General features: G+C 41.5%; 1 protein-coding gene across 1 annotated transcript in view; it reads left to right on the forward strand.

Moving 5' to 3' along the window:
• UBE2G1 (ubiquitin conjugating enzyme E2 G1) overlaps positions 1–26,626 on the forward strand; it is a 117,189-nt gene that overhangs the window by 66,187 nt on the left and 24,376 nt on the right. Inside the window, exon 3 of the mRNA XM_066364348.1 lies at positions 14,241–14,343. Coding sequence (XP_066220445.1) covers positions 14,241–14,343 — 103 coding nt within the window. The remainder of the gene's footprint in view (positions 1–14,240; positions 14,344–26,626) is intronic.

Here is a 26,626-nt window from a genome sequence, read left to right on the forward strand (position 1 = left end):
TAGGGGCTGGAATATGGGTTTGAATGTGCCGTAGTTCCAGAATCTTTCAGATGTAATTTACACAAAAGCATATGCCATTTTACAATTTAAGAATAGTTTTATTAACACCAAAAACTTCACTGAAAAAAAAAAATGATTAGAAACAATAAACCAAAACAGTAAAGTTACAAGGTACAAAATCAACATACAAAAGTTCACTACTTTCTTATACGCCAACAGTGAAATATTGGAAAATGAACTAAAAAAAACACTTTTACAATTGCAACAAAAATAATAAAATACCTAGGAATAAACTTAACAAAGGATGTGAAGGAGCTATATATTGAAAACTACAAAAAATTATTGAAAGAAATTGAAAAAGATACAATGAGATGGAAAAATATTCCATGTTTATGGATCGGAAGAATCAACACAGTTAAAATAGCCCTATTACCCAAAGCAATATACAGATTTAATGCAATCCCAATCAGAATCCCAATGTCATTTTAAAAATAGAAATACAGTGTGTCTATAAAGTCATGGTGCACTTTTGATTGGTCACAGGAAAGCAACAAAAGACGATAGAAATGTGAAATCTGCACCAAAGAAAAGGAAAACCCTTCCAGTTTCTGTAGGATGATGTGGCAGCATGTGCGCATGCGCAGATGATGACATAACACCGTGTATACAGCAGAGCAGCCCACGGCCATGCCAGTCGAGATGTGGATGGTACAGAGGAAAGTTCAGTGTGTTCTGTGGCTCACTAAATTTGAATTTATGACCAAAGTGCAACGTGAATATCGGCACGTTTATAACGAAGTGCCACCACATAGGAATAACATTATTCGGTGGGATAAGCAGTTGAAGGAAACCAGCAGTTTGGTGGAAAAACCCCATTCTGGTAGGCTATCAGTCAGTGATGAGTCTGTAGAAGCTATATGGGATAGCTACCTAAGGAGCCCTAAAAAATCTGTGCATGAGCCCACATTGAACTGCACTGAATAGGTATGAAACTGGGAGAGTTTTCCTTTTATTTGGTGCAGATTTCACATTTCTATCGTCTTTTGTTGATTTCCTGTGACCGGTCAAAAGTGCACCATGACTTTATGGACACACTGTAGAACAAAAAATTACCAGGTTTGTATGGAACTATAAAAAAACCCAAATAGCCAAAGAAATCCTGAGGAAAAAGAATGAAGCCGAAGGTATCACACTACCTGAATTCAAATTACAGTGGTACCTTGAGATACAAGCAGACCAACATATTAATTTTAAGATACAAGCTGCGACTCGGTCCGTATTTTTGTTTGAGATCCAAGCGAAATTCCGAGATACGAGTCCTGATTCGGGAAGCTGCTGCTAGTTGGCGTACGAGTCCAGTATCGGCAGCACACCACCAGCATCTCGTTCTTTCTCACGTGTTACCTGCAGAATCAAGTCAAATCTCGTGCGCTGTACTCATTCTTGCATCATTTTTGCATTTTTTACTAACTTTTTTTGTGTGCTGTGATAGGACCAAAGAAAGTGAGTGTAAAGGACACTGGTGAGAAGAAAAGGAGAATGATGTCAATAGAAGTAAAGCAAGAAATATTAGAAAAACATGAGCATGGTGTACACGTGTTTGAACTGGCAAGGCTGTACGTCTGCAATACATCTACAATTTGTACCATCCTTAAACAAAAGGATGCAATCAAAAGAGCAAATTCAGCAAAAAGAACTACAATTCTCTCCCAATTAAGGACAAATATCCATGAAGAAATGGAGAAGCTTCTGCTGGTGTGGGTGAAAGAGAAAGAGCTGGCAGGAGACACAGTGATGGAGACTGTAATATGCAAAAAGGCACGTATTATTTATAGCGACTTGAAGAAGAAAGAACCATCAACCTCAAAAGAGGCAGCAGAAGATATGTTTAAGGCAAGTCACAGCTGGTTTGAAAATTTCAAGAAGAGATCTGGGATCCACTTAGTGGTGAGGCATGGTGAAGCTGTGAGTGAGTGCTGACATTAAGGCAGCTATGGAGTACATTGCACGTTTTGCTGTGCTTATCGCAAAAGAAGGCTACATCTCCCAACAAGTGTTCAAGTGTGACGAAATAGGATTGTTTTGGAAAACAATGCCCCAGAGGACTTTCATCACTGCAGAGGAGAAGAAGCTGCCAGGCCCTAAACTCATGAAGGACCCTCTGACCCTTGCATTGTGTGCAAATGCTAGCAGTGACTGTAAAGTAAAGCCACTGCTAGTGTATCATTCTGAAAATCCTCAAGCCTTTAAGACTCACAAGATTCTTAAAGAAAAACTGCAGCTTATGTGGCGTGCCAATGCTAGGGCATGGGTTATGCGGCAGTTTTTTATTGAATGGGTAAATCTCATCTTTGGTCCTGCAGTGAAGAAATATTTCAAGAAAATAAACTCCCGATGAAAGCATTACTAATCCTTGATAATGCTCCAGCCCACCCACCTAGTCTTGAAGATGACATTCTTGATAAGTTCAAATTTGTGAAAGTCCTCTACCTCCCACCCAACACGACTTCAATCTTGCAACCTATGGATCAGCAGGTCATTTCCAACTTTAAAAAGCTTTACACAAAGCACTTGTTCCACAGCTGCTTTGAGGTGACTGAGAATACAATTCTAACCTTTCGAGAGTTTTGGAAAGATCACTACAACATCGTGATATGTTTACGCATTATTGGCTTGGCATGGCAAGAGGTTACAAGAAGAACCTTGAACTCGGCATGGAAAAAGTTATGGCCTGATCTTGTTGCAGACAGGGACTTTGAAGGATTCGAACCAGAGACCCAGACCAAGGTAGAAGCGTTGGAGGAGATTGTGTCCCTCGGAAAGTCGATGGGTCTGGAGGTAGATGAGGGTGACATAAACGAGCTTATTGAGGGACATGAGGAGGAACTCTCAACTGAGGAGTTGAAGGAGCTACAGATGATGCAACATACAGAGTGTTTGCAAGAGATTAGTAGTGAGGAGGAGGTAGAGTTGGAAGAAGTGATTTCTACAAGTGAAATTAAAGACATGCTGGCAATGTGGGAGAAGCTTTCACGTTTCATTGAAAAGAAACACCCAGAAAAAGTTTCAACTGGTCTTGCTTCAGCACTTTTTAAGGACAGTTGTTTGTCACATTTCCGTAACATTTTAAAAGGCAGGCAAAGGCGTCTACAGCCATACCACCCTGAATGTGCCCGATCTCGTCTAAAAGGCAGGCAAAAGTAAACCCCTTTGAATAGATTTTTATTCAAAAGTCCTGCAAGTGAAAGTGCCAAAAGTGCAGCCAAAAAGGCAAAAACAGGTGATGATTAAATGAAAAATATACAATGTTAAGCTTAGGTTAAGTTTAAAGTTAAGAAAGTGTATTTTTTTTACAATTAAGTTTTTGTGGTTTCATTTTAAGTAAAGAAAGTGCAGTTTTAGTTTACGGGTCTACAGTGCCTGCATCCCTTCCTCCCTCCCTCCTCCTCCGCCATTCACCTCTGTTAGCCGCACTCGTCTGTCTCCGAGGTAAGAATACAGTACTAAATAACACTTTTTTTCTTTTATTTCATATATTTTGTTATGCATTGGTAAAGTATACATGTGTGTTTTTTAATTAAAAACATGCCTTTTTTCATAATTTAGGATGGTTTGAGGATGTTTCACAGGGCTAGGATGGTTTGAGGATGTTTCACAGAGCTGGGACAGATTAAATCTATTTCAGTTATTATAAATAGGAGAAATTTGTTTGATATATGAGTTGACTGACTTATGAGCTCGGTTACAGAACGTATTAAACTCGTATCTCAAGGTGCCACTGTATACTATAGAGTAGTGGTCCCAACCCCTGGGCCGCGGACCAGTATCGGTCCTTGGGCCATTTGGTACCGGTCTGCAAAGAAAGAATAAATAACTTACGTTATTTCCATTTTATTTATATTTAAGTCTGAACGATATTTTATTTTTGAAAAAATGATGACCAGATTCCTTCTGTTACATCCGTCTAAGACTCACTCTTGATGCTTGTCTCGGTCACGTGATACATTTATGCATCCCACCCTAAAGGCCGGTCTGTAAAAATATTTTCTGACATTAAACCGGTCTGTGGCCCAAAAAAGGTTGGGGACTACTGCTATAGAGCAGGGGTTCGGGAACCTATGGCTCGCGAGCCAGATGTGGCTCTTTTGATGGCTGCATCTGGCTTGCAGACTAATCTTTAATAAAAAAAATAATAACTTTAAAAATATAAAACATTCTCATTTATTACAATCCGTTCATTTCCTACTGCTCATGTTCATGGTTGCGGATGGCTGGAGCCAATCACAGCTGTCCTCCAGGACAACACCAAATTTTTATTGGATAATGCGTAACGTACGCGGGTCATTGTATGGCTCTCACGGAATTACATTTTAAAATATGTGGGGTTTATGGCTCTCTCGTGAACACCATGAGCCAGAAAGTTTCCTGATCCCTGCTATAGAGCCAATATAATCAAAACAGCATGGTATTGGCAGAAAAACAGACATACCGGCCAATGGAACAGAATCGAGAACCCAGAAAGAAAACAATGTACATATGGACAAATCATCCTTTGACAGAGGAGCCAAAGACACACAGTGGAGAAAAGAAAGCCTCTTCAATAAGTAGTGCTGGGAAAATTGGAAAGCCACATGCAAAAGAATGAAACTTGACTATAGTTTGTTTTCCTCCACAAAAATTAATTCAAAATGGATCAAAGACCTAAAAAAAAAAAAAAAAGGGATTGAAGACCTAAATATAATATCCAAAACAATAAATTACATAGAAGGAAACAGATGCTAAGCTCATGTACCTTGACTGTAGAGAACAATTTATGAATTTGACCCCAAGGGCAAGGGAAATAAAGGGAAAAATAAATGAATGGGACTATATCTCATCATATGTAGAATTGATGAATTTTTTTTTTTTTTTTTTTTTTTTTTTTTTGTATTTTTCTGAAGCTAGAAACAGGGAGAGACAGTCAGACTCCCGCATGCGCCCGACCGGGATCCACCCGGCACACCCACCGGGGGCGATGCTCTGCCCACCAGGGGGCGATGCTCTGCCCCTCCGGGGCGTCGCTCTGCCGCGACCAGAGCCACTCTAGCGTCTGGGGCAGAGGCCAAGGAGCCATCCCCAGCGCCTGGACCATCTTTGCTCCAATGGAGCCTCGGCTGCGGGAGGGGAAGAGAGAGACAGAGAGGAAGGAGAGGGGAAGGGGTGGAGAAGCAGATGGGCGCTTCTCCTGTGTGCCCTGGCTGGGAATCGAACCCAGGACTTCCGCACGCCAGGCCGACGCTCTACCACTGAGCCAACTGGCCAGGGCCGAATTGATGCATTTTTTTTCATGAGGTCACTTTTTATATTTGAGTTCAAGATAAGAGATGTACTGAGATGATACGATTTTCTTTCATTACACCCACCCCCAGTCTTTAAGTATTGTAGCCTTGCTTTGAAAAGCAGGCATTTTTCATAGACTCGTTAAAATAATCATGAACTTTTAGCCTGACCAGGGTTGGTGCAGTGGATAGAGCGTTGGTCTGGGACACTAAGGACCCAGGTTCAAAACCCCGATGTCGCTGGCTTCAGCGTGAGATTGCTGGCTTGAATGTAGGATCATAGACATGCCCTCATATTCACTGGCTTGAGCAAGGAGTCCCTCACTCTGCTAGAGACCCCACTCCCTGCCCCATCAAGTCAAGGCACATATGAGAAAGCAATCAATGAACAACTAAGTGCCACAATGAAGAATTCATGCTTCTCCTATCTCTACCTGTCTGCCTGTCCCTGTCTCCCCTCTCCGTCTGTCTCACTAAAAAAAAAAAAAAAAAAAAAAAATCATAAACTTTTATTACACTTCTTTTTGTAGCAATACTCATGTCCTTCAGCCTCTTTTAACAGCATCATATAAAAGGTTAATGAATATTAATAAGTATATAAATTGTATAATAATCCTAAAGAATTTATATATCCTAATAAATACATTAATGGTCACTTTACAGAAATATAAATCAATGAAGCCTACAAAAGATTAGAATTCCAAAAAGCAGAACCTTCCCCTGCATTTCACAAATGAAAAATCAAGGGTCAGGGAAGGTGTGAAAAGTGTTGCTCCCATTTTCATTCAATATGTAAGAACCATTATTTTTCCAGGAAAATGATGGTTTATTTCTTCTCTAATGTTAATTTTACTGAAAGTTTGTCTCTTCTGTATAGGTGATCCTTAAAAGGGTTTGGAAGCGCCCTGGCCGGTTGGCTCAGTGGTAGAGCGTCAGCCTGGCGTGCGGAGGTCCTGGGTTCGATTCCCAGCCAGGGCACACAGGAGAAGCGCCCATCTGCTTCTCCACCCCTCCCTCTCTCCTTCCTCTCTGTCTCTCTCTTCCCCTCCCGCAGCCGAGGCTCCATTGGAGCAAAGATGGCCCGGGCGCTGGGGATGGCTCCTTGGCCTCTGCCCCAGGCGCTAGAGTGGCTCTGGTCGCGACAGAGCGACCCCCCGGAGGGGCAGAGCACCACCCCCTGGTGGGCAGAGCGTTGCCCCCTGGTGGGCGTGCCGGGTGGATCCCAGTCGGGCGCATGCGGGAGTCTGTCTGACTGTCTCTCCCCGTTTCTAGCTTCAGAAAAATACAAAAAAAAAAAAAAAAAAGGTTTGGAAGCATTTTTTTTTAAAGTTGAGAGGAGAAGAGATAGGCAGACTCCCGCACATGCTCTGACTGGGATCTTATCAGGAACCCTGTCTTGGGCTGATGCTTGAGTACCGAGCTATTTTTAGTGCCTGAGGCTGATACTCTCCAATGGAGCTATCCTCAGCGTCTGTAGCCATGCTTAAACTAGTCGAGCCACTGGCTGTTGGAAGCAAAGAGGGAGAGAAGGGGTGATGGAAAAGAGAAGCAGATAGTTGCTTCTCCTGCGTGTCCTGACTGGGAATTGAACCTGAGATGTTTATTCCCCCAGTCAATGCTCTATCCACTGAGCCACTGGCTAGGGCCTTGGAAGCTATTTTTCAGGTTAGTTAAGTATCAGAGAGCTTAGAGCAGCCCTGCTGAGTGCATCATTATCTGCCATTGCAGAGTGAAAGCCAGAATTGCAAAACTCCGTGATGCAGGGTCTTGACCTTTTGCAGTGACTATGTTGGCATCTAAAACAGTCACCAGCCATAACCTTGAGTGTTGATTGGTATTTTGCTTTTGGCAAAAGAAACTTGAGCTTCCAACAGCTTTCTGGAGCTGGTTAAACAGATTACATCCACCCTTATTTATAAAATACATCCCCACATACAGTGAGTACATATACATATATAATAAGGCTCCTTAACTCATGTTGTATGAGTGCAGTGTGTGTATATATATATACATACACATGTATGTATGTATGTATATTGGAATATAGACATATGTTCCAGTGCAGTGTGTGTGTGTGTGTGTACACACATACACTAAAGATTTTATTTATTTTAAAGAAGAGAGAAGCCAGGAGGGAAGGAGAGACAGGAAGCATCAATTCATAGTTGCTTCTTGTATATGCCTTGACTGGGCAAGCCTGGGGTCTAAAATTGGCCACTTCAGCATTCCAGGTTGTTGCGCTATTCACTGCACCACCACAGGTCAGGCTGCAATATATTTAAAATTTTTTATTCCCTTTTGCTAGTCATTCAATTATTACACCAGCCTGGTATATCAGCTACATTACTGGATATTCACTGGGGCACAAATGCAGAACATAAAATTGATAAGAGAAATGTAGATTTCTCTGTGATAGTCTCTGTAGAAATTGAGCCCAGGGAGGCTTGGACAATGTGATCGTTTGCAACTGGAAACATCGTTTGCAACTGGAAATACTTCACAAATTTCCAAACAATGAAAAGCTTAATCTGTAACACAAACTCAGAGGTGTTTACTAAGACAATTAGCCTTTTTTTTTTTCCCCAGAGACAGAGTCGGAGAGAGGGATAGACAGGAACAAAGAGATGAGAAGCATCAATCATTAGTTTTTCGTTGCGCATTTTGACACCTTAGTTGTTCATTGATTGCTTTCTCATATGTACCTTGACTGCGGGCCTTCAGCACACCGAGTAACCCCTTGCTCGAGCCAGCGACGTTGGTTCCAAGCTGGTGAGCTTTTGCTCAAACCAGATGAGCCTGCGCTCAAGCTGGCGACCTCGGGGTCTCAAACCTGGGTCCTCGCATCCCAGTCCAACGCTCTATCCACTGCACCACTGCCTGATCAGGCGACAATTAGCCATTTTAAAGTGTGTAATTCATTGGTATTTAATGTATGTAATCACAATGTATACAGCCATCCCTTTATTTTTATTTATATATTCATTTTATTTAATTATTTTTTAAATGAGAGGAGGGTAGAAAGTGAGACAGATTCTTGCACGCATCCCAAACAGGATCCGCCTGTTAACTGCTTTCAGGAACCAGTGCTCTAATCCAGTGGTCCCCAACCCCTGGGCCGCAGACTGGTACCAGTCAATGGGCCATATGGTACTGGTCCGCAGAGAAAGAATAAATAACTTACATTATTTCCATTTTATTTATATTTAAGTCTGAACGATGTTTTATTTTTGAAAAATGACCAGATTCCCTGTTACATCATCTAAGACTCACTCTTGATGCTTGTCTCTGTCACGTGATACATTTATCCGTCCCACCCTAAAGGCCGGTCTGTGAAAATATTTTCTGACATTAAACCGGTCCATGGTGAGAACCACTGCTCTAATCAACCAGGCTATCCTCAGCGCCTGAGGCCAATGCTTGGACCAACAAAGCTATTGTCAGTGCCCAGGGCCTACACTCAAACCAATGAAGCCACTGGCTGCTAGAGGGGACAAGATAGAGAAGTGGGAGAAGGGAGGGAGATAGAACTAGATGGTCCCTTCTTTTGTGTGCCCTTACTAGGCATTGAATCTGGGATGTTCGAATGCTGGGCCGACACTCTATCCACAGAGCCAACCTGTCGGCCCACCATTTCTTTTTAGTTTCAAAACTTTTTCATCATTCTGTTAATAAAAAACCCATACCTATTAAGTAATCATACCCCATTTTCCCCTCTCCTATTTATTGGTAAGCTCTATTCTGGTTTCTGTCTCTGGATTTACCTTTTCTGGATTTATAAAAGGAGTCATACAATATATATTTTTTTATTTAACCTGATGTTTTTGAGATTTAAGTGGTAACATGTATCAGAACTTTGTTTTTATTGCTGAAATATTCCATTGTATTTGTTTACCGTAATTTGTTTATTCGTTCATTATTGATGGACATTTGGGTTGTTTTCACTTTTTTACTTTTATGAGTAATGCTGTATGCAGCATTTGTGTGCAGCTTCTTATGTGGACAGATGTTTTCATTTTGGGGGGGGGGTCTATATATGGGCGTGGAATTGCTGGGTTATATGGAAACTATATGTTTAACTTTTAAAGGAATTGTGTGTGTGATTTTTGACTTACTGTTTTACCCCCCACATCAGCAAGTGTGTTTGATTACTTTCTCTCCTAAATATCTGTGGTTTTAGTCATTGTTAACCTTATCATATAAGAAAGGTACTCTTTTTGCAATTTCTTAACTAGTTTTTTAAAATTCTTTGTCATAACCATGGCTTTATTCTATGTCATCTTTCACATACTGTAAAATTGGTTTTTGAAAATGTAAATTTTATGAACTTAGCACATTGTTTTAAAAGCAAGACAAAACAATCCCAGAGGCTCATCATCACAGTCCTCTGGAGAACATCTAAACTTACAGAGCCTACAGAGAGAGGCTCTTTGCTGTACAGCTCCATTCTGTCTAGTTTCAACTTAACAACACCCTTCCTTTTTTTCTAGCCATATGCTGATGTGGATATTTGAACTTTTGTTATGTTTTTTAAGGTGAGAGGATGGGAGATGGTGAGGCAGAATCCCGCATGCACCCTGACAGGGATCCACTCAGCAACCCCATCTGGGGCTGATACTTGAGTACTGAGCTATTTTTGGTGCCTGCAGTTGATGCGCTCCAACAGAGCTATCCTCAGCACCCAGGGCCACTCTCTAACCCAGGGGTCCTCAAACTTTTTATACAGGGGGTCAGTTCACTGTCCCTCAGACTATTGGAGGGCCAGACTATAAAAAAAACTATGAACAAATTCCTATGCACACTGCACATATCTTATTTTAAAGTAAAAAAAAACGGGAACAAATACAATATTTAAAATAAAGAACAAATAAATTTAAATCAACAAACTGACCAGTATTTCAATGGGAACTATGGGCCTGCTTTTGGCTAATGAGATGGTCAATGTCCGGTTCCATATTTGTCACCGCTAGCCGGAACAAGTGATATGACGCGCTTCCGGAGCCGTGACACATGTGTCCGCATCAACGGAAGTAGTACTGTACGTGATCGACGCTGTGCTTTGCAGTGCAGCCACATACCGTACTCCAGGAGATGCATCCTGTGCTCCTCTCACTGACCACCAATGAAAGAGGTGCTTCTTCCGGAAGTGCGGCGGGGGCTGGATAAATGGCCTCATGGGGGCACATGAAGCCCCCGGGCCGTAGTTTGGGGACCCCTGCTCTAACCAATAGTGCTACTGGCTGCAGGAGGGGAAGAGGGAGGGAAGGGAGAGAGCGAGCGGGGAGAAGTAGATGGTAGCTTCTCCTGTGTGTCCTGACCAGAAATTGAACCCAGGACATCCATAGGCCAGACTGGCACTTTGGCCGCTGGCCACTGGCCAGGGTCCATATTTAAGGTTTTGTATATGTTCCTCTAACACTGGGACCTCCCTGACTGAAATCCTTTGTCTTATTTTAGATGTTTCTTCTCTTTTAGAAGCCCTTTCTGCCTCTTAATGATTATAATGTACTCTTCTTTTCTTCCCCTCCAAATTCCTGTTGGAGTGTTGACTACACATTGCAGAATTCAGGAGCTGATAGTTAAGTGCCTGATGATGTAGTGCAGGGTAAAAGTATAATTAATAGGAATTCAGAAGTCAAAAGAAGAGCCTGATAGGTGGTGGCGCAGTGGATAGAGTGTTGGTCTGACAGGTTTGAAGTCCAGGTCACCGGCTTGAGTGTGGGATCATAGACATGACCCCATGATGGCTGGCTTGAGCAAGGGGCACTGACTCAGCTGGAGAAACACGCACACACACACTCCATCAAGGCACATAAGGAGAAAGCAGTCAATGAACAACTAAGGTGCCGCAACTGAGTTGATGCTTCTCATCTCTCTCCCTTTCTGGCTGTCTGTCTGTCTTGTCTCTCTTGCTTAAAATCAGAAAGAAAAGAAATCAGAAGAATATTATTTGGTAAATTACTTAGGGAAGGCTTCATGGAGGAAGGTGTTATTTAAACTGGCCTTTAAGGAACCATTCATGAAGATATGGTAATGGTAGACTACTCCATGATATGGTAGATTAAAACTGTTGGATATCCATGGATCATATTTATTGGGATTTATGTTAGGGGCAAAAACCATGACAAAGGAAGATGTTGGACATTTCTTCAACATTGATTTTGTGTTACGTACATAAACCAAGCAGTAGGTACAATTACTCTTATGGAAGAGAAGCATGGGAAGTATGTGCAAAAGATTTTTACAAATTTATAGTGTATTGACAAAGTGAGAAACAATAATATTCTTTGTGGCAAGTGTAAGGAAATTTTTAAGTGTAATTTTTGACCATACATGTTAATTTCAGAGCTTTCCCACCTACTTTATATAACTCCATTAAACTTCTGACAGAAAATACAGGTAGGTGATTTATAGATAAATTATAGAATCTTCTACAAGACTTATTTACATACAGTTTTGGAGAAATGATCTGTGTTTCTGTAGTGTTTATCTAGAAAAAGATTGGAAATGAGATAACTCCATGTAGAAACTGTTTTGCAGTTGTCTGTGCTCTACCCTTTCCCTCAATTGACAGTAAAAATGGGACTTTCAGCTCTTCCTGTAGTTAGCACTCAGTAAATGTTTGTGTGCATAAACAAAATAAGATTAAGATGTAATTCTTGTATTTGCATCTTTAGTATTTTTTTGTCTTAGAATAGCTGTTTAAAGGTAAAAATGTATTTCTTATTTTTTTTTCTTGTATTTTTCTGAAGTTGGAAATGGGGAGGCAGTCAGTCAGACTCCCGCATGCACCCGACCAGGATCCACCCGGCATGCCCACCAGGGGACAATGCTTTGCCCATCTGGGGCGTCACTCTGTTGCAACCAGAGCCATTCTAGCGCCTGAGGCAGAGGCCATGGAGCCATCTTCAGCGCCCGGGCCAACTTTGCTCCAATGGAGCCTTGGCTGTGGGAGGGGAAGAGAGAGACAGAGAGGAAGGAGAGGAGGAGGGGTGGAGAAGCAGATGGGTGCTTCTCCTGTATGCCCTGGCCGGAAATCGAACCCGGGACTCCTGCACACCAGTCCAACGCCCTACCACTGAGCCAACTGACCAGGGCCTTTCTTATTTTTTGAAATACAGTATTAATTTGAAAAAATATATAAAATCTATTTTTCCTGTTAGGAAATAATATTAGACTTATAAAAAATCGCCCCTTAATTTTGAGAACAGAAGGCATTCGTGTTTAAATATAAATAAACTTTTACTTTTAGCTCAGTCTCTGTTTCATTGGCATTTTGGGGTGTGAATCACCTCTGATTCCTCAAAAAAAAAATAATATCTCTTTCTCAGTGACCAACACATTTTGTTCAGTCTTCTAGATTTTAGAGCCCTTTGAGTTTGCTGGTACGCTTACTTTTATCATTAGATTGAGCTTCTTGAAAAGGATGGCAGGAATTACTAGAATTACAAAACTGTTCAAACTTCCAGCAAGTTCTTTCTGAGCTGCTCTTCTCTTGCATGGGCTTTGTCTGTTTCCCAGTTTCAGCCAGTCATTGCTCCGTGCTTGAGCTTCCCAGTTGATGCTACATATGCATACTTATATACTATCATGACTGTGATGGCTTTACAAATGTATATACACATCAATATGTATCAAATTATATAATTTAAATATGTGTAGTTAACTGATTGCAAATTATACCTCATTAAAGCTGTTAAAAAATTCCTTACATGAAGTCTACCATCAATAGGTCATTACTTTATTAAACCCTGTATCTCCAGAAACTGTTTAGACTTTGCAACCCTCACTTGTTCTTCTAGGTCTCCTCTTGGGATGTGTCCCCCAACCTCACTAGTCCTTTGCCTCTGTTCTTGTCCCCAGCCTCCATCATCCTCCATTCATGCCAGAGCCACTCTCTGGAAGAGAAAAATTTTATGATTATAGGCTCCAGGTATTATCCGTAAGCTGCTCCTGTGTGCTGGAAGTTGTAGCCGACAGAGGGGTCAACACACACAGTCAGAACACATGGAGTCTGTGCTCTCTTCGTGCTCACAGTCTGATGGGCCACACATGAACATCAACTGTAGGTGTGTATCCCAAGATTACAGAGGAGTTGTCAAATATATACACAGATATTAGTATGAATGAAGGTTGTAAAAGCTCAAAAAAATTCCAATGAAAAGGTATTAGGCACTCTGTTGGTGTTTCTGAAAGTATACCCTAAAGATTATAGCATGAGAATTGCTGGAAGTACTGGTTTCATTTTCCTCTGAAACAGTTTCTGGGGGATGGACATGGATATCTACTTTTTTTGAGAGAGAGAGAGAGACAGAGAAGGGAGTAAAGAGATGAGAAGCATCAACTCATAGTTGCATCACTTTAGTTGTTAATTGATCTCTTCTCATATGTGCCTTGACTCGGTAGCTCCAGCTGAGCCGTTGACCCGTTGCTCAAGCCAGCGACCTTGGGCTTCAAGCCAGTGACCTTTGGGCTCAAGCCAGCAACCATGGGATCATGTCTATGACCCTGTCACTCAAGCTGGTAAGCTGGCACTCATGCCTCATGAGCCACGCTCAAGCCTTCAACCTTGGGATTTTGAAACTGAGAGGGACCTCAGTGTCCCAGGTTGATTCTTTAAACACTGTGTCACCACTGTGTCTCTCTACCACTGTAGAGCTACCTAGGATAGCAAGAACCTAGCTGGAAACCAGGGTAAAAGTAAGAGGGCGGTAGAAATTGATATTCTGATCAGTTTGCTTTACTCATTGCTTTCTTGTGTTAAAGAGTTGGAAATTTTTTGGTCATCAGGTAGCATTTTGCTGATGGATCCAGGTAGGGTTAATAAGGTATGCATTCAGGTTTTAAGTTTTATAATTTATCTATTGGGTGAAAATTAATGTGCTTTAATTTTAAAGTTTTGGTCAAATTTTTCTTTCTCCACAGAACTCAACAAAAATCCAGTCGAAGGCTTTTCAGCAGGTTTAATAGATGACAATGATCTCTACCGGTGGGAAGTCCTTATTATTGGTCCTCCAGATACACTTTAGTAAGTACAACAAAACTGACATCAAAGTGCAGCTCTGATAATTAATTGAAATGTGAGCTATTTTGGCAAACTGAGGTGAAATTATTTTTTTGAAGAATAGGTGAAATGGCTGTATTTATAGTATCATTTGTATGGAGTGATTATGCCTAGGGTTGTTGTGTTTTGCTTGAAACTCTAGTATCTAAAACTTGCTTTTTAAAATATATAATAGTTTCATAAATTCAGATGTTCTTAATACCTGGGATAAATGTATTACAGAAAAACTATCTTTAAGGTGAGATTATAAGTAATATATTTTTTTACTTGTATCCCAGAAATTGGATTGGTTTTTGTCAGGATGGGGAAGAAGAAAATTCTTTTTTTTTTTTTTTTTTCTGAAGCTGGAAATGGGGAGAGACAGTCAGACAGACTCCCGCATGCGCCCGACCGGATCCACCCGGCACGCCCACCAGGGGCGATGCTCTGCCCCTCCGGGGCGTCGCTCTGCCGCTACCAGAGCCACTCTAGTGCCTGGGGCAGAGGCCAAGGAGCCATCTCCAGCGCTCGGGCCATCTTTGCTCCAATGGAGCCTTGGCTGCGGGAGGGGAAGAGAGAGATAGAGAGGAAGGAGGGGGGTGTGGAGAAGCAAATGGGCGCTTCTCCTATGTGCCCTGGCCGGGAATCGAACCCGGGTCCCCCGCACGCCAGGCCAACGCTCTACCGCTGAGCCAACCGGCCAGGGCCAAGAAGAAAATTCTTTATTGAAATGTTTCTTCTTTTCCTGCTGTACTTAAACTGTGCCTTGCCTCCAAAGGGAACATTATGATTTTAAAGACAAAGCTTTATCATTCTTAACGTTTTATCGGTTTAATTAATGCATACTATTAATCTGGGAGATTTCATACAGAGTATAGTATATACATCAGTGTCTTAAAAAGGCTAGAAATAACTTTCAAGATAACAATTTTAGTGGTTCTCTAATTGGGTCCCAACAGATTGGTTAAATCCAAGGTATTCTCACTCCAAAATGAACTGACAGTCATCTTTTCCCAGTTTATAAAGTTAATCATTATTTTTCCCTTAAATGAGAAGTGGGGAGGCAGAGAGACAGACTCCCTCATGCATCCCGACCAGAATCCACCTGGCAAGCCCACTACAGGGTGATGCTGTGCCCATCTGTGGCCGCTGCTCTGTTGTTCAGCAACCAAGCTACTTTAGTACCTGAAGTGAGGCCATGGAGCCATCCTCAGTGCCCGAGGTTAGCTAGCTCCAGCCAAGCCATGGCTGCAGGAGGAGAACAGAGAGATAGAGTCGAGTGAGATAAGGGTGAGGTAGAGGGGTGGAGAAGCAGATCGTTACTTCTCCTGTGTGCCCTGACTGGGAATTGAACCCGGACATTCATACACTGGGCCAATCCTCTATTCCTGACCAGCTGGCCAGGGCTACGGTTAATTATTTTAGTTAATTACCATTAACTAATGTAAAGACAGACAGCAGAATGTAATGGTGTTAAAGAGCAATAGAGGCCTGACCTGTGGTGGCGCAATGGATAAAGCGGCGTTCTGGAAACACTGAGGTCACCAGTTCGAGGCCCTGGACCTGCCTGGTCAGAGCACATATGGGAGTTGATGCTTCCTGCTCCCCCCCCCTCTCCCCCTCCCCCTCCTCCTCCCTCCCTCTCTCTCTCTCTCTCCCTCTTTCTCTCCTCTTCAAAATGAATAATAAAAAAAAAGCAATAGAAAAAATGATGGAATTTCTTAAATATTTTATGTAATACTCTTCTAGATTCAAAGACCACAATCTTATTTTCATCTCCAAATGCTTACGACTAACTTAAGCTTACTAATATTTAATGTTCTATAAGAGGAATCATGAATACCTTGTACCTGACTGGTACAAGTTCTATATTTTTTATGGAAGTTGAGGGAAGAAAATACAGCAACCTTCTCAAAGCCATACAACTGAGGGACAGTAGGGACAGTTCTAGATCTGAGTTTCCTGGAGACTGCACTTTCTCATTTGACCATGGTCCTTGATGGTACTAAGCAGGCAAGGATTTGGGTGCATCAAACAATTTTTCTGATGGTTAAGTATTTTCAGTTTAGGTGTTCTAAGATGGTAATTCCTTTATACCACAGAAAGCGTGTTATGGAAAAGAAAACTCAGAGCTATTTCTGTACCAGAGTAGACTGGTATATGACATATAGAGTTGAGCTATAGTGTGGATTTGTGTATTTTCTATAGTTTGAAAAAAAATCGTTTTGTCATACATATTGCCATCAAATTTTTTGTTGGTGTATTTCTGAATGGTATGTTTGCATTAATGATTATTGCAAGCGGAAATAACTCAACTGAAAATAACTACCACATTAGTTTGATAGATAACAGTATCCATTAAAAACCATTCTAGCCTGACCAGGCGGTGGCGCAGTGGATGGAGTGTCGGACTGGGATGCAGAAGGACCCAGATTCGAGACCCCGAGGTCACCAGCTTGAGCATGAACTCATCTGGTTTGAGCAAAAAAAAAACAACAAAAAACAACTCACCAGCTTGGACCCAAGGTCGCTGTGCTGAAGGCCCACGGTCAAGGCACATATGAGAGAGCAATCAATGAACAAACTAAGGTGTTGCAACACGCAACGAAAAACTGATGATTGATGCTTCTCATCTCTCTCCGTTCCTGTCTGTCTGTCCCTCTCTCTGACTCTCTCTCTGTCTCTGTAAAAACAAACAAACAAAAAAACAAAAAAAAACCATTCTAGAAGTATTCTCTCACAACCTTAATATTATTTGAAAACTAATTTCTTAAAACAAATTTATTTTAATTTTATTTATTCATTTTAGAGAAGAGAGACAGAGAGAGAGAGAGAGAAAAGGGGGAGCAGCAGGAAGCATCAACTCCCATATGTGCCTTGACCGGGTAAGCCCAGGGTTTCGAACCGGCGACCTCAGCATTTCCAGGTCAATGCTTAATCCACTGCGCCACCACAGGTCAGGCCTTAAAACAAATTTTTTTACAGATCCATCTATATAACCTGGTTCGTGAGCCTGATGAAGTTCAGCTCTATTCTAGGTTTTGCAATCAAAATATATTGCATGAAGGTTTACTCGGGGAAAACACAGCAATATTCCGGTGGTAGACTCTTGTTACTCTTACAGTTGACATGAGATAATGAGAGAAATTCTTCTAAACTGATACTGTCTGCATAGAGGATTAGTTAGGCATCTAGACTTGATCTTTTCTCTAAGGACCTCACAATTCTTATACTTTTTTTCATGCAGTGGTGGCAATATTATTATTAGCTGGTCCATATATTTTGTGTACCTTTAGCTTCACTACAGAGAACCATTTGGGGAGGGAGGGTGAGAGGAGAGAAGGCAGAGAGACAGACTCCTGCATATGCCCCGCTAGAGATCCACCCAGTCACCAACTAGGGGCTGATGCTCTGCCCATCTGTAGCAGAGGCCATGGAGCCATCCTCAGTGCCTGGGCCAACTTTGCTCCAGTGGAGCCTTGGCTGCAGGAGAAGAAGAGAGAGAGAAAGGCGAGGGGGAAGGGTGGAGAAGCAGATGGGCGCTTCTCCTGTGTGCCCTCACTAGGAATTGAACCCAGGACTTCTACACACCCTGGCCAATGCTCTACCACTGAGCCAACTGGCCAGGGCCGAGAACCACTTTTTAATAAACATTGTATTAATTAACAGTCATTATTTCCACCAATAAAAACCTATTTCTGTCCTTCACTATACATTTTAAGAATGCTGGCTTTTTGATACAAGATTTGGGTGGCAGAAGCATTTGTGGCAGCTCCTTAGGAGTACGGATTTACTGATGAGATAGATGATTGGCAGCCACTTCCACACTGTCCCTTTCTCGTGAGAGCACCAGCAGCACCAGGACTGTAGTTTAACCTCAGTGCCACATGTATTTTGAACATCTTGTGAGTAATGAAGCCATAATTCAGTTGACAAACATTGTAATGATCATCCAAAATTACCTGATTTCTTTTTATTAACGATCTTTTTCTAAAATTCATGTGCTAGAAGTTATAAAACTGTTTTAAAAGTCCTGAAAAAAGAGGTTTAAGATTTATTGTGTAAGGATTATTGAGTTTAGGCCATCCCTTTTGGCAATGTCCTACCTAAAATGGTTGCAAAAATAAAGCATTACATTGGTAGTTACACTACTCATTTACTGAGTTATCAGATTATTTTTCTGAGTACTCTTACATTAGATGCTGTGAACATGACCTTGAATAAGCTAAATTGTCACTGCTCCCAACAAGGTTATATGTTAGTTGACAGAACAGATCTTTGCATACTCATGTAACACATTTTGATGATAGCTATGATGACAGATAGGTATGGGCTATTATGAGAAGTCTTTGGGAACATGGCAGGTTTTGAATGTGTCAGGGAAATTTACTGGAGGAAAAGATGTCTAATACGAGAACTGAAGAGTTAGTAACTATGTTAGTTATTAGGCTTAGTGGCTATAAGCAACAGAAATCTGATTTTAACTGCCTTACAATACTTTGAATAATTTGTTATCCTGACACAAAATGATTACAGCATTTTTGAGCATTTCAGAATATCACCCAGTGAAAGAAGAGAAAGTTTCTTCAGCAGGTTCTACCTCTTATCTCATTTGTCAGACTTTAGTGACTGGCTCATTCCTTACCCAGTAACTAGCAAGATGAATGAGATTGCCACATCTGGTTTAGATTAAGTATTCAGAGATAGAAGAGATTTTGGACTGTCAAAAGCAAGGTAAAGGCCTGACCAGTCGGTGGCGCAGTGGATGGAGCGTCGACCTGGAAACACTGAGGTCGCTGGTTTGAAGCCCTGGGCTTGCCTGGTCAAGGCACATGTGGGAGTTGATGCTTCCTGCTCCTCCCCCCTTCTCTCTCTCCCTCTCTCTCTCTCTCTCCTCTCTAAAATGAATAAATAAAAAATATTAAAAAAAAAAGCAAGATAAGAATTAACTAGACCAATATTCTGGTAATGACGGTAAGCTGTGGGGTAAGTGGAAAAAAAAGTAGGAGTTAAGCATTTCATAGGGGAAATAGTATGCATAGAGCAGGGGTCCCCAAACTTTTTACACGGGGGCCAGTTCACTGTCTCTCAGACTGTTGGAGGGCCGGACTATATAAAAAAACTATGAGCAAATCCCTGTGCACACTGCACATACCTTATTTTAAAGTAAAAAAACAAAATGGGAACAAATACAATATTTAAAATAATGAGCAAGTAAATTTAAATCAACAAACTGACCAGTATTTCAATGGGAACTATGCTCCTCTCACTGACCACCAATGAAAGAGGTGCCCCTTCCGGAAGTGCGGCGGGTGCCAGATACATGGCCTCAGGGGGCTGCAGTTTGGGGACCCCTGGCATAAAGCCTGGAAAAAAGGGATGGGACCAAGGAAATGGCAACTGAGTGAAGTGAGTATAAAGAATTTTAAGAAATGACATTGGTTAGGCCTGACCAGGCGGTGGTGCAGTGGATAGAATGTTGGACTGGGATGTGGAGGACCCAGGTTCGAGACCCCAAGGTCACCAGCTTGAGTGTGGGCTCATCTGGTTTAAGCAAGGCTCACCAGCTTAAGCCCAAGGTCGCTGGCTCGAGAAAGGGGTCACTAGGTCTGGTGTACCTCCCCCCCAGGTCAAGGCACATATGAGAAATCAATCATTGAACAACTAAGGAACCACAACGAAGAATTGATGTTTCTCATCTCTCTGCCTTCCTGTCTGTCTGTCCGTATCTGTCCACTCTCTGATTCTCCCTATCTCTGACACACACACACACACACACAATGACCTTGGGTAAGAAGTTGAGGGCTAGTTGAAATTTACAAAACAGCCTGACCTCTGGTGGAATAGTGGATAAAGTGTCCACCTGGAACACTGAGGTAGATGATTTGAAACCCTGCATTTGCCTGGTCAAGGCACGAATGGGAGTTGATACTTTCTGCTCCTCCCCCTACCTCTCTTTCCATATATATGTAAAATCTTAAAAAAAGAAAGAAAGAGAGAGAGAGAGAAGAAAAGAGAAAAGAAGAAAAAAGAAAAGAAAAGTAAAGAGCCTGACCAGGTGGTGACTCATTGAATAGAGCGTTGGACTGGAATGCAGAGGACCCAGGTTTGAAATCCTGAGGTCACCAGCTTGAGCACGGGCCCACCAGCTTGAACTCAGGGTTGCTGGATTGAGCATGGATCATAGACATGACCCCATGGCCTCTGGCTTGGCCCCAGAGGTAGCTGACTTGAACAAGGGGTCACTCGGTCTGCTATAGGCCCCTGATCAAGGCACATATGAGAAAGCAATCAATGAACAACTAAGGTGCTGCAACAAAGAATTGATGCTTCTCATCTCTCCCTTCTTATCTGTCCCTATCTGTCCCTCTCTCTGTCCCTCTCTGTCCAAAAAAACAAATCCTGACCAGGCAGTGACGCAGTGATGGAGCATTGGACTGGGATGCGAAGGACCCAGGTTCGAGACCCCGAAGTCGCCAGCTTGAGCATGGGCTCATCTGGTTTGAACAAAAGCTCACCAGCTTGGACCCAAGGTCACTGGCTCGAGCAAGGGGTTACTCAGTCTGCTGAGGCCCCATGGTCAAGGCACATATGAGAACTCAATCAATGACCAACTAAGGTGTCGCAATGAAAAACTGATGATTGATGCTTCTCATCTCTCTCCCTGTCTGTCTGTCCCTATCTATCCCCCCCCCCATCCCTGTAAAAAAAAAAAAAAAGTTGGCCCTGGCCGGTTGGCTCAGCGGTAGAGCCTGGCGTGCGGGGAACCTGGGTTCGACTCCCGGCCAGGGCACACAGGAGAAGTGCCCATCTGCTTCTCCACCCCTCCCCCTCTCTCCTTCCTCTCTGTCTCTCTCTTCCCCTCCCCCAGCGAGGCTCCATTGGAGCAAGGATGGCCCGGGCGCTGGGGATGGCTCCTTGGCCTCTGCCCCAGGCGCTAGAGTGGCTCTGGTCGCAGCGGAGCGACCCCCCGGAGGGGCAGAGCATCGCCCCTGGTGGGCGTGCCGGGTGGATCTCAGTCGGGCGCATGCGGGAGTCTGTCTGACTGTCTCTCCCCGTTTCCAGCTTCAGAAAAATACAAAAAAAAAAAAAGTTTACAAAACATTGATTAAGAGTTTGAATTGATTGATTTTTTTTGTCCTAAGGACAAAGCACAGCCACTGAGAAATTTTACATCAGGAGTTACCAATTAAATTTATATTTATTTATTTTAATTTATATTTTAGAATGTGCATTGAATTACTAAATATTATAATTCTGGGATTATGGATTTTGTTTTTCCTTAGTTTACTTCTTATTTCTGCAACAAAAATATGTGGTTTTGGGGTGTTTTTTTTTTTAAGTGAGGGAGAGAAACAGTCAGGGACAAATAGGAAGGGAGAGAGATGAGACGCATCAGCTCTTAGTTGTGGCACCTTAGTCATTCATTGATGGCTGTCTCATAAATGCCTTGGTGAGAGTGGCTACAGCCAAGCCAGTGACCCCTTACTTGAGCCAGCAACCTTGGGCTTCAAGCCAGCTAGCATGGGGTCATGTCTATAAACCTGTGTTCAAGCTAGTGAGCCTGTGCTCAAGCCAGTGATCTTGGGTTTCGAAACTGGCTCCTTAGCATCCCAGGCAGATGCTCTATACACTGCGCCACCACCTGGTCAGGACAAAAATAGGTTTTTAACAATGTTATTTTAAATCTTTCATTCCTGACCTGCAGTTGCTCAGTGGATAAAGTGTCGACCTGAACACTGAAGTTGCCACTTCGAAACCCTGGGCTTGCCTAGTCAAGGCACATATGGGAGCTTCCTGCTCCTCTTCCCTTTTCTCTCTTCTCTCTAAGGTGAATAAATAAAATCTTTAAAAAATGTTTTAAAAATTTCTTAGTATATAAAAATAATGAACTGGAAGTTTGGGGGTTGCCCATGACTACTTGAAGTGGGCAGATTAATAGCCTTTGCTTAGGGGCTAGAGAGAAAGCATGTGTGTGTAGGGCAGGACTTGGAGAAAGGCAGAAGAATTTAGCCAGGAAGGTACACGGAGAAGAAAGGTTTTACTGATAAAAGCTTTCTAAAATGCTGCACAGAATCAAGTACAGTATCAAAAATCGAGCATTTAATAGTGTTTATTGATTTAACACAGAGGTCGGGAACCTATGGCTTGCGAGCCAGATGTGGCTCTTTTGATGGCTGTATCTGACTCACAGACAAATCTTTAATAAAAAAATAATAATGTTAAAAATATAAAACATTCTCATGTATTACAATTTATTCATTTCTTACCGCTCATGTTCATGGTTGCGGGTGGCTGGAGCCAATCACAGTTGTCCTCCAGGACAACACCAAATTTTTATTGGATAATGCATAACGTACACGGGTCATTGTATGGTTCTCACGGAATTACATTTTAAAATATGTGGCGTTCATTTTTAAAATATGTGGCATTCATGGCTCTCTCAGCCAAAAAGATTTCCAACCCCTGATTTAACAGTAAGAAAATTTCTGGTGTTCAGTAGTGTTTGTTGATTTAACAGTAAGGAAATTTCTGATGTTCTTATAAGTTATTTCAATGGAGTATAGATGGGCAGGGACCATCCAGTTGTTTGAGGAGTGTTTTTGGGAACGCATACATAGACCTTAAGTATAAATAACTGCCGAGGAAAATAAATATAGACTGATAATGGGGGTTGGGGGGAGATACAGGATTGAAATTAAGTTAATGTGGGCTTAGATGGTACCCAGACCTAAGTAATTAATTCATCGCTTAATAGTTATAATTCATGTAATAAAAGAATACTGAACTAAAGTTCTTTAAAAGCTGGTGTGATGTTTCATGGTGACAACATTAGCTTTCATTTAGTCACTAGAGGGCAGTCCACAGTCTTTACAATCTATGTAATCAGCTGGTATATTTAAGGATTACTTTATTTGAAACTGATAGTTGCTGTATTAATTTAGCCATTATATTTATCTTTGCCCAGTATTGAATTGAATTTCTACTGCTTCTCTATTATTCTTTCTATTGCTCTTAAGAATTGCTACTTGATGCTCTCTTTTTTTTTAAGGGAGAGAGAGGAATAGACAGGGGCAGACAGGAAGGGACAGAGATGAGAAGCATCAACTCATAGTTGTGTGGCACCTTAGTTGTTCATTGATTGCTTTCTAACATGTGCCTTGACCAGGGGGCTCCAGCCAAGTCAATGACTCCTTGCTCAAGCCAGCGACCTTTTGGGCTCAATTGAGCTATCATGTCTGTGACCCCACACTCAAGCCAGCAACCTTGGTGTTTCAAACCTGGGTCCTCAGCATCCCAGGCCTTTGCTCTATCCACTGTGCCACTGTGTGCCTTCTGGTCTGGTGAGGCTCTCTTTCTATGAAAGATATTCTGAAACTAGTGTGATATACCCGCAGTTTTTAGACTACTGATTATCAAGTAGTGTGGATAGCTATCCATAGTTATAGAAATAAAAATTCAGGTGGAGGCTCTGGCTGAGTAGCTTAGTTGATTAGAGCATCATCCTGATATGTCAAGGTTATAGATTTGATCCCCGGTCAGGGCACATACAGGAATAAAGCATAATTAAGTGGAGCAACAAATCGATGCTTCTAGTTCTCTAAATCAATCAATACAATTTTTAAAAAAATTGTAGGAGTGGCAATATGTTTTTTATTATTACTGATTTTTTAAAAGACAGGGAGAAGAGGAGGGGGCATTCATTTGTTTTTTCACTTAGTTGTGCATTCTTTGGTCACTTCCTATATGTGCCCTGACTGGGGGTAATAGGTGTTTAAAGAAAGTCTCATTTGTTCTGGTCAAGGCACACAGGAGAAGTGCTCATCTGCTTCTCTACCCGTCCCTCTCTTGCCCTTTCTCTCTCTCTCTTTCTTTCTCTACCTCTTTCTCTCTCCATCTTTTTCTTCCCTCCTGCAGCCATGGCTTGATTAGAGCAAGTTGGCCCGGGGCGTTGAGGATGGCTTTATGGCCTCCACCTCAGGCACTAAAAAATGGCTCCAGTTATAACGCAGCAAGAGCCTCCGGCAGAGCATCGCCCCCTAGTGGGCTTGTCAGGTAGATCCCAGTTGGGGCACATGAAGGAGTCTGTCTCTACCTCCCCTCCTCTCACTAAAAAAAAAAAAGAAAAAAAAAATCTCTGAGACCTAGATACCACTATATGATTATATCTTTATAAATTTGTATCAGTGAGCCTTACCAGTGGTGGTACAATGGATTGAGCATCAGCCCGGGATGTTGAGGTCCCTGGTTCCAAACCCCAATGTCACTGGCTAGAGTGCAGACTTGTTGCCTTGAGCACGGGATTATCAGCATAATCCCAGGGTGGCTGACTTGAGCCCCAAAGTTGCTGACATGAAGCCCAAGTTCTCTGGCTTGAGTTTGAGTCTTACCTTTGGTGGCGCAGTGGATGATGTTTCAACCTGGAGCATTGAGGTCACTGGTTTGAATCCCCAGGCTTTCCCAGTCAAGGCACATATGAGAAAGAACTATGAGTTGATGCTTCCTGTCTCTCCTGCCCCCTTTCTTTCCTCTCTCTAAAATTAATAAACAAATTTTTATAATAATAAATATAATAAATCTTTAAAAATTAAAAGAACAGACACGTGAGAAGCAATCAATAAACTAAAATGAAGCAACTATGAGTTGATGTCTCTCATCTCTCCTCCCCCTTCCAAGCTTCCTGTCTCTTTAATTTTTTTTTTTTTTTTTTTTAGTATTAGTGGATAGTGAATGTACCACTTCTTTTATCTCTTTACTCTCTTTTTATTTCATTACTAATGGCTAGCCTGTTCAAATTGTATGTGGTTTTATTTCTTACCTCTGGCAATCTTGTAAAAAATTTGGAGAAGTATTTGTATTTTGTAGTATTGCCTTACTATGAGAGGATATAATAAATGAAGAGTTGACTTATCAAACTGTGATTAATATTCTTTTATGATAACAAAATTTTTAATAGTTTTGTTTAAGACTTAGAGCCACAAGCCATATATTCTGTAATGAAATTTTGGAGGGAATGTACCTAGTGCATGTATTGCTCAGAAATTGATGGATCACTGGCAGTGCCATGTTATTTATCACTTAGTGCTTAAAGTACATAGGCTTTAGGGACTACCATTTTAGCTCCCTGATTCTACCACTTTTATTAGTTGCATGACTTAGAACAATTACTTAAACTTTGTCTTAGCAGTTTGCTTTCTAGGGTAAAAACCCTGTGCCTCAGAAGTGTTTGTAATATTCAATATTCTATTGCTTATAATAGCAAAATGGAAGTAATCAAATATCTTATGATTATAATGGTAAGTTGTGGAATGTGTCAGATAAAATAAACGAACAAGAGACAAGTATCAACAGGAATATATATAAAATAACAATGTTGAACAAAATTTCAGATTGCAACATACAATTTATTATTTAAATAAAATAAATATGGCAGAATGATAATATCTGACAAAGTGGAATGATAGGGTCTCTGATCCTTGTAATATTTTTATAATTTAATACAAAAAAACGGAAAGGGAGGCCTCATATAGAAACTTGAACTAGGCCGATGTTTCTCAGCCTTTTCAAATGGGAAACTCCTTGATGCATACCTCTTTAACGTTGTGCTAGCATTATACTTTTAGTGTTTGTGATGAAGAGAATATATAATGGAAGAGAAGGTATTTTTAATTCAATGATGCCTTTTATTTTTATTTTATTTACTTATTTTTTTGAGAGAGACAAGAACATCGAGCTGCTCCTGTATACACCCTGACTGGAGAATCGAACTGGCAACCTCTGGCTCTGGGACAACACTTTAACCAACTGAACTATTCGTCCAGAGCTTAATTTTTATGTCTTTATTTATTCAGAGAGAGAGAGAGAGAGGAAGGGAGAGAGAAGGGAGGGGGAAGGGAATCATTCATTTGTTGTTCACTCATACGTTCATTAGTTGGTTGCTTCTCATGTGTGCCCTAACCGGAAATTGAACCCACAACTTTGTTTTGGGGTGACACTAACTGGCCAGGGCCTCATTGATGCCTTTTAATAAAATTTAAATTTGCTCAGTACAGTAACATTTTTGTATATTTGAAAAACAATGAACTTGTGACATGTTAATGTTTAGTCTAGAGCAGTGGTGGTCAACCTGGTCCCTACCGCCCACTAGTGGGCATTCCAGCTTTCATGGTGAGCGGTAGTGGAGCAACTAAAGTATAAATAAAAAGATAGATTTAACTATAGTAAGTTGTTTTATAAAGATTTATTCTGCCAAACTTAGCAAAAATCA

Source organism: Saccopteryx leptura, chromosome 2 (genome assembly GCF_036850995.1).
Source record: "Saccopteryx leptura isolate mSacLep1 chromosome 2, mSacLep1_pri_phased_curated, whole genome shotgun sequence".
In the NCBI taxonomy this organism is placed as follows: domain Eukaryota; kingdom Metazoa; phylum Chordata; class Mammalia; order Chiroptera; family Emballonuridae; genus Saccopteryx; species Saccopteryx leptura.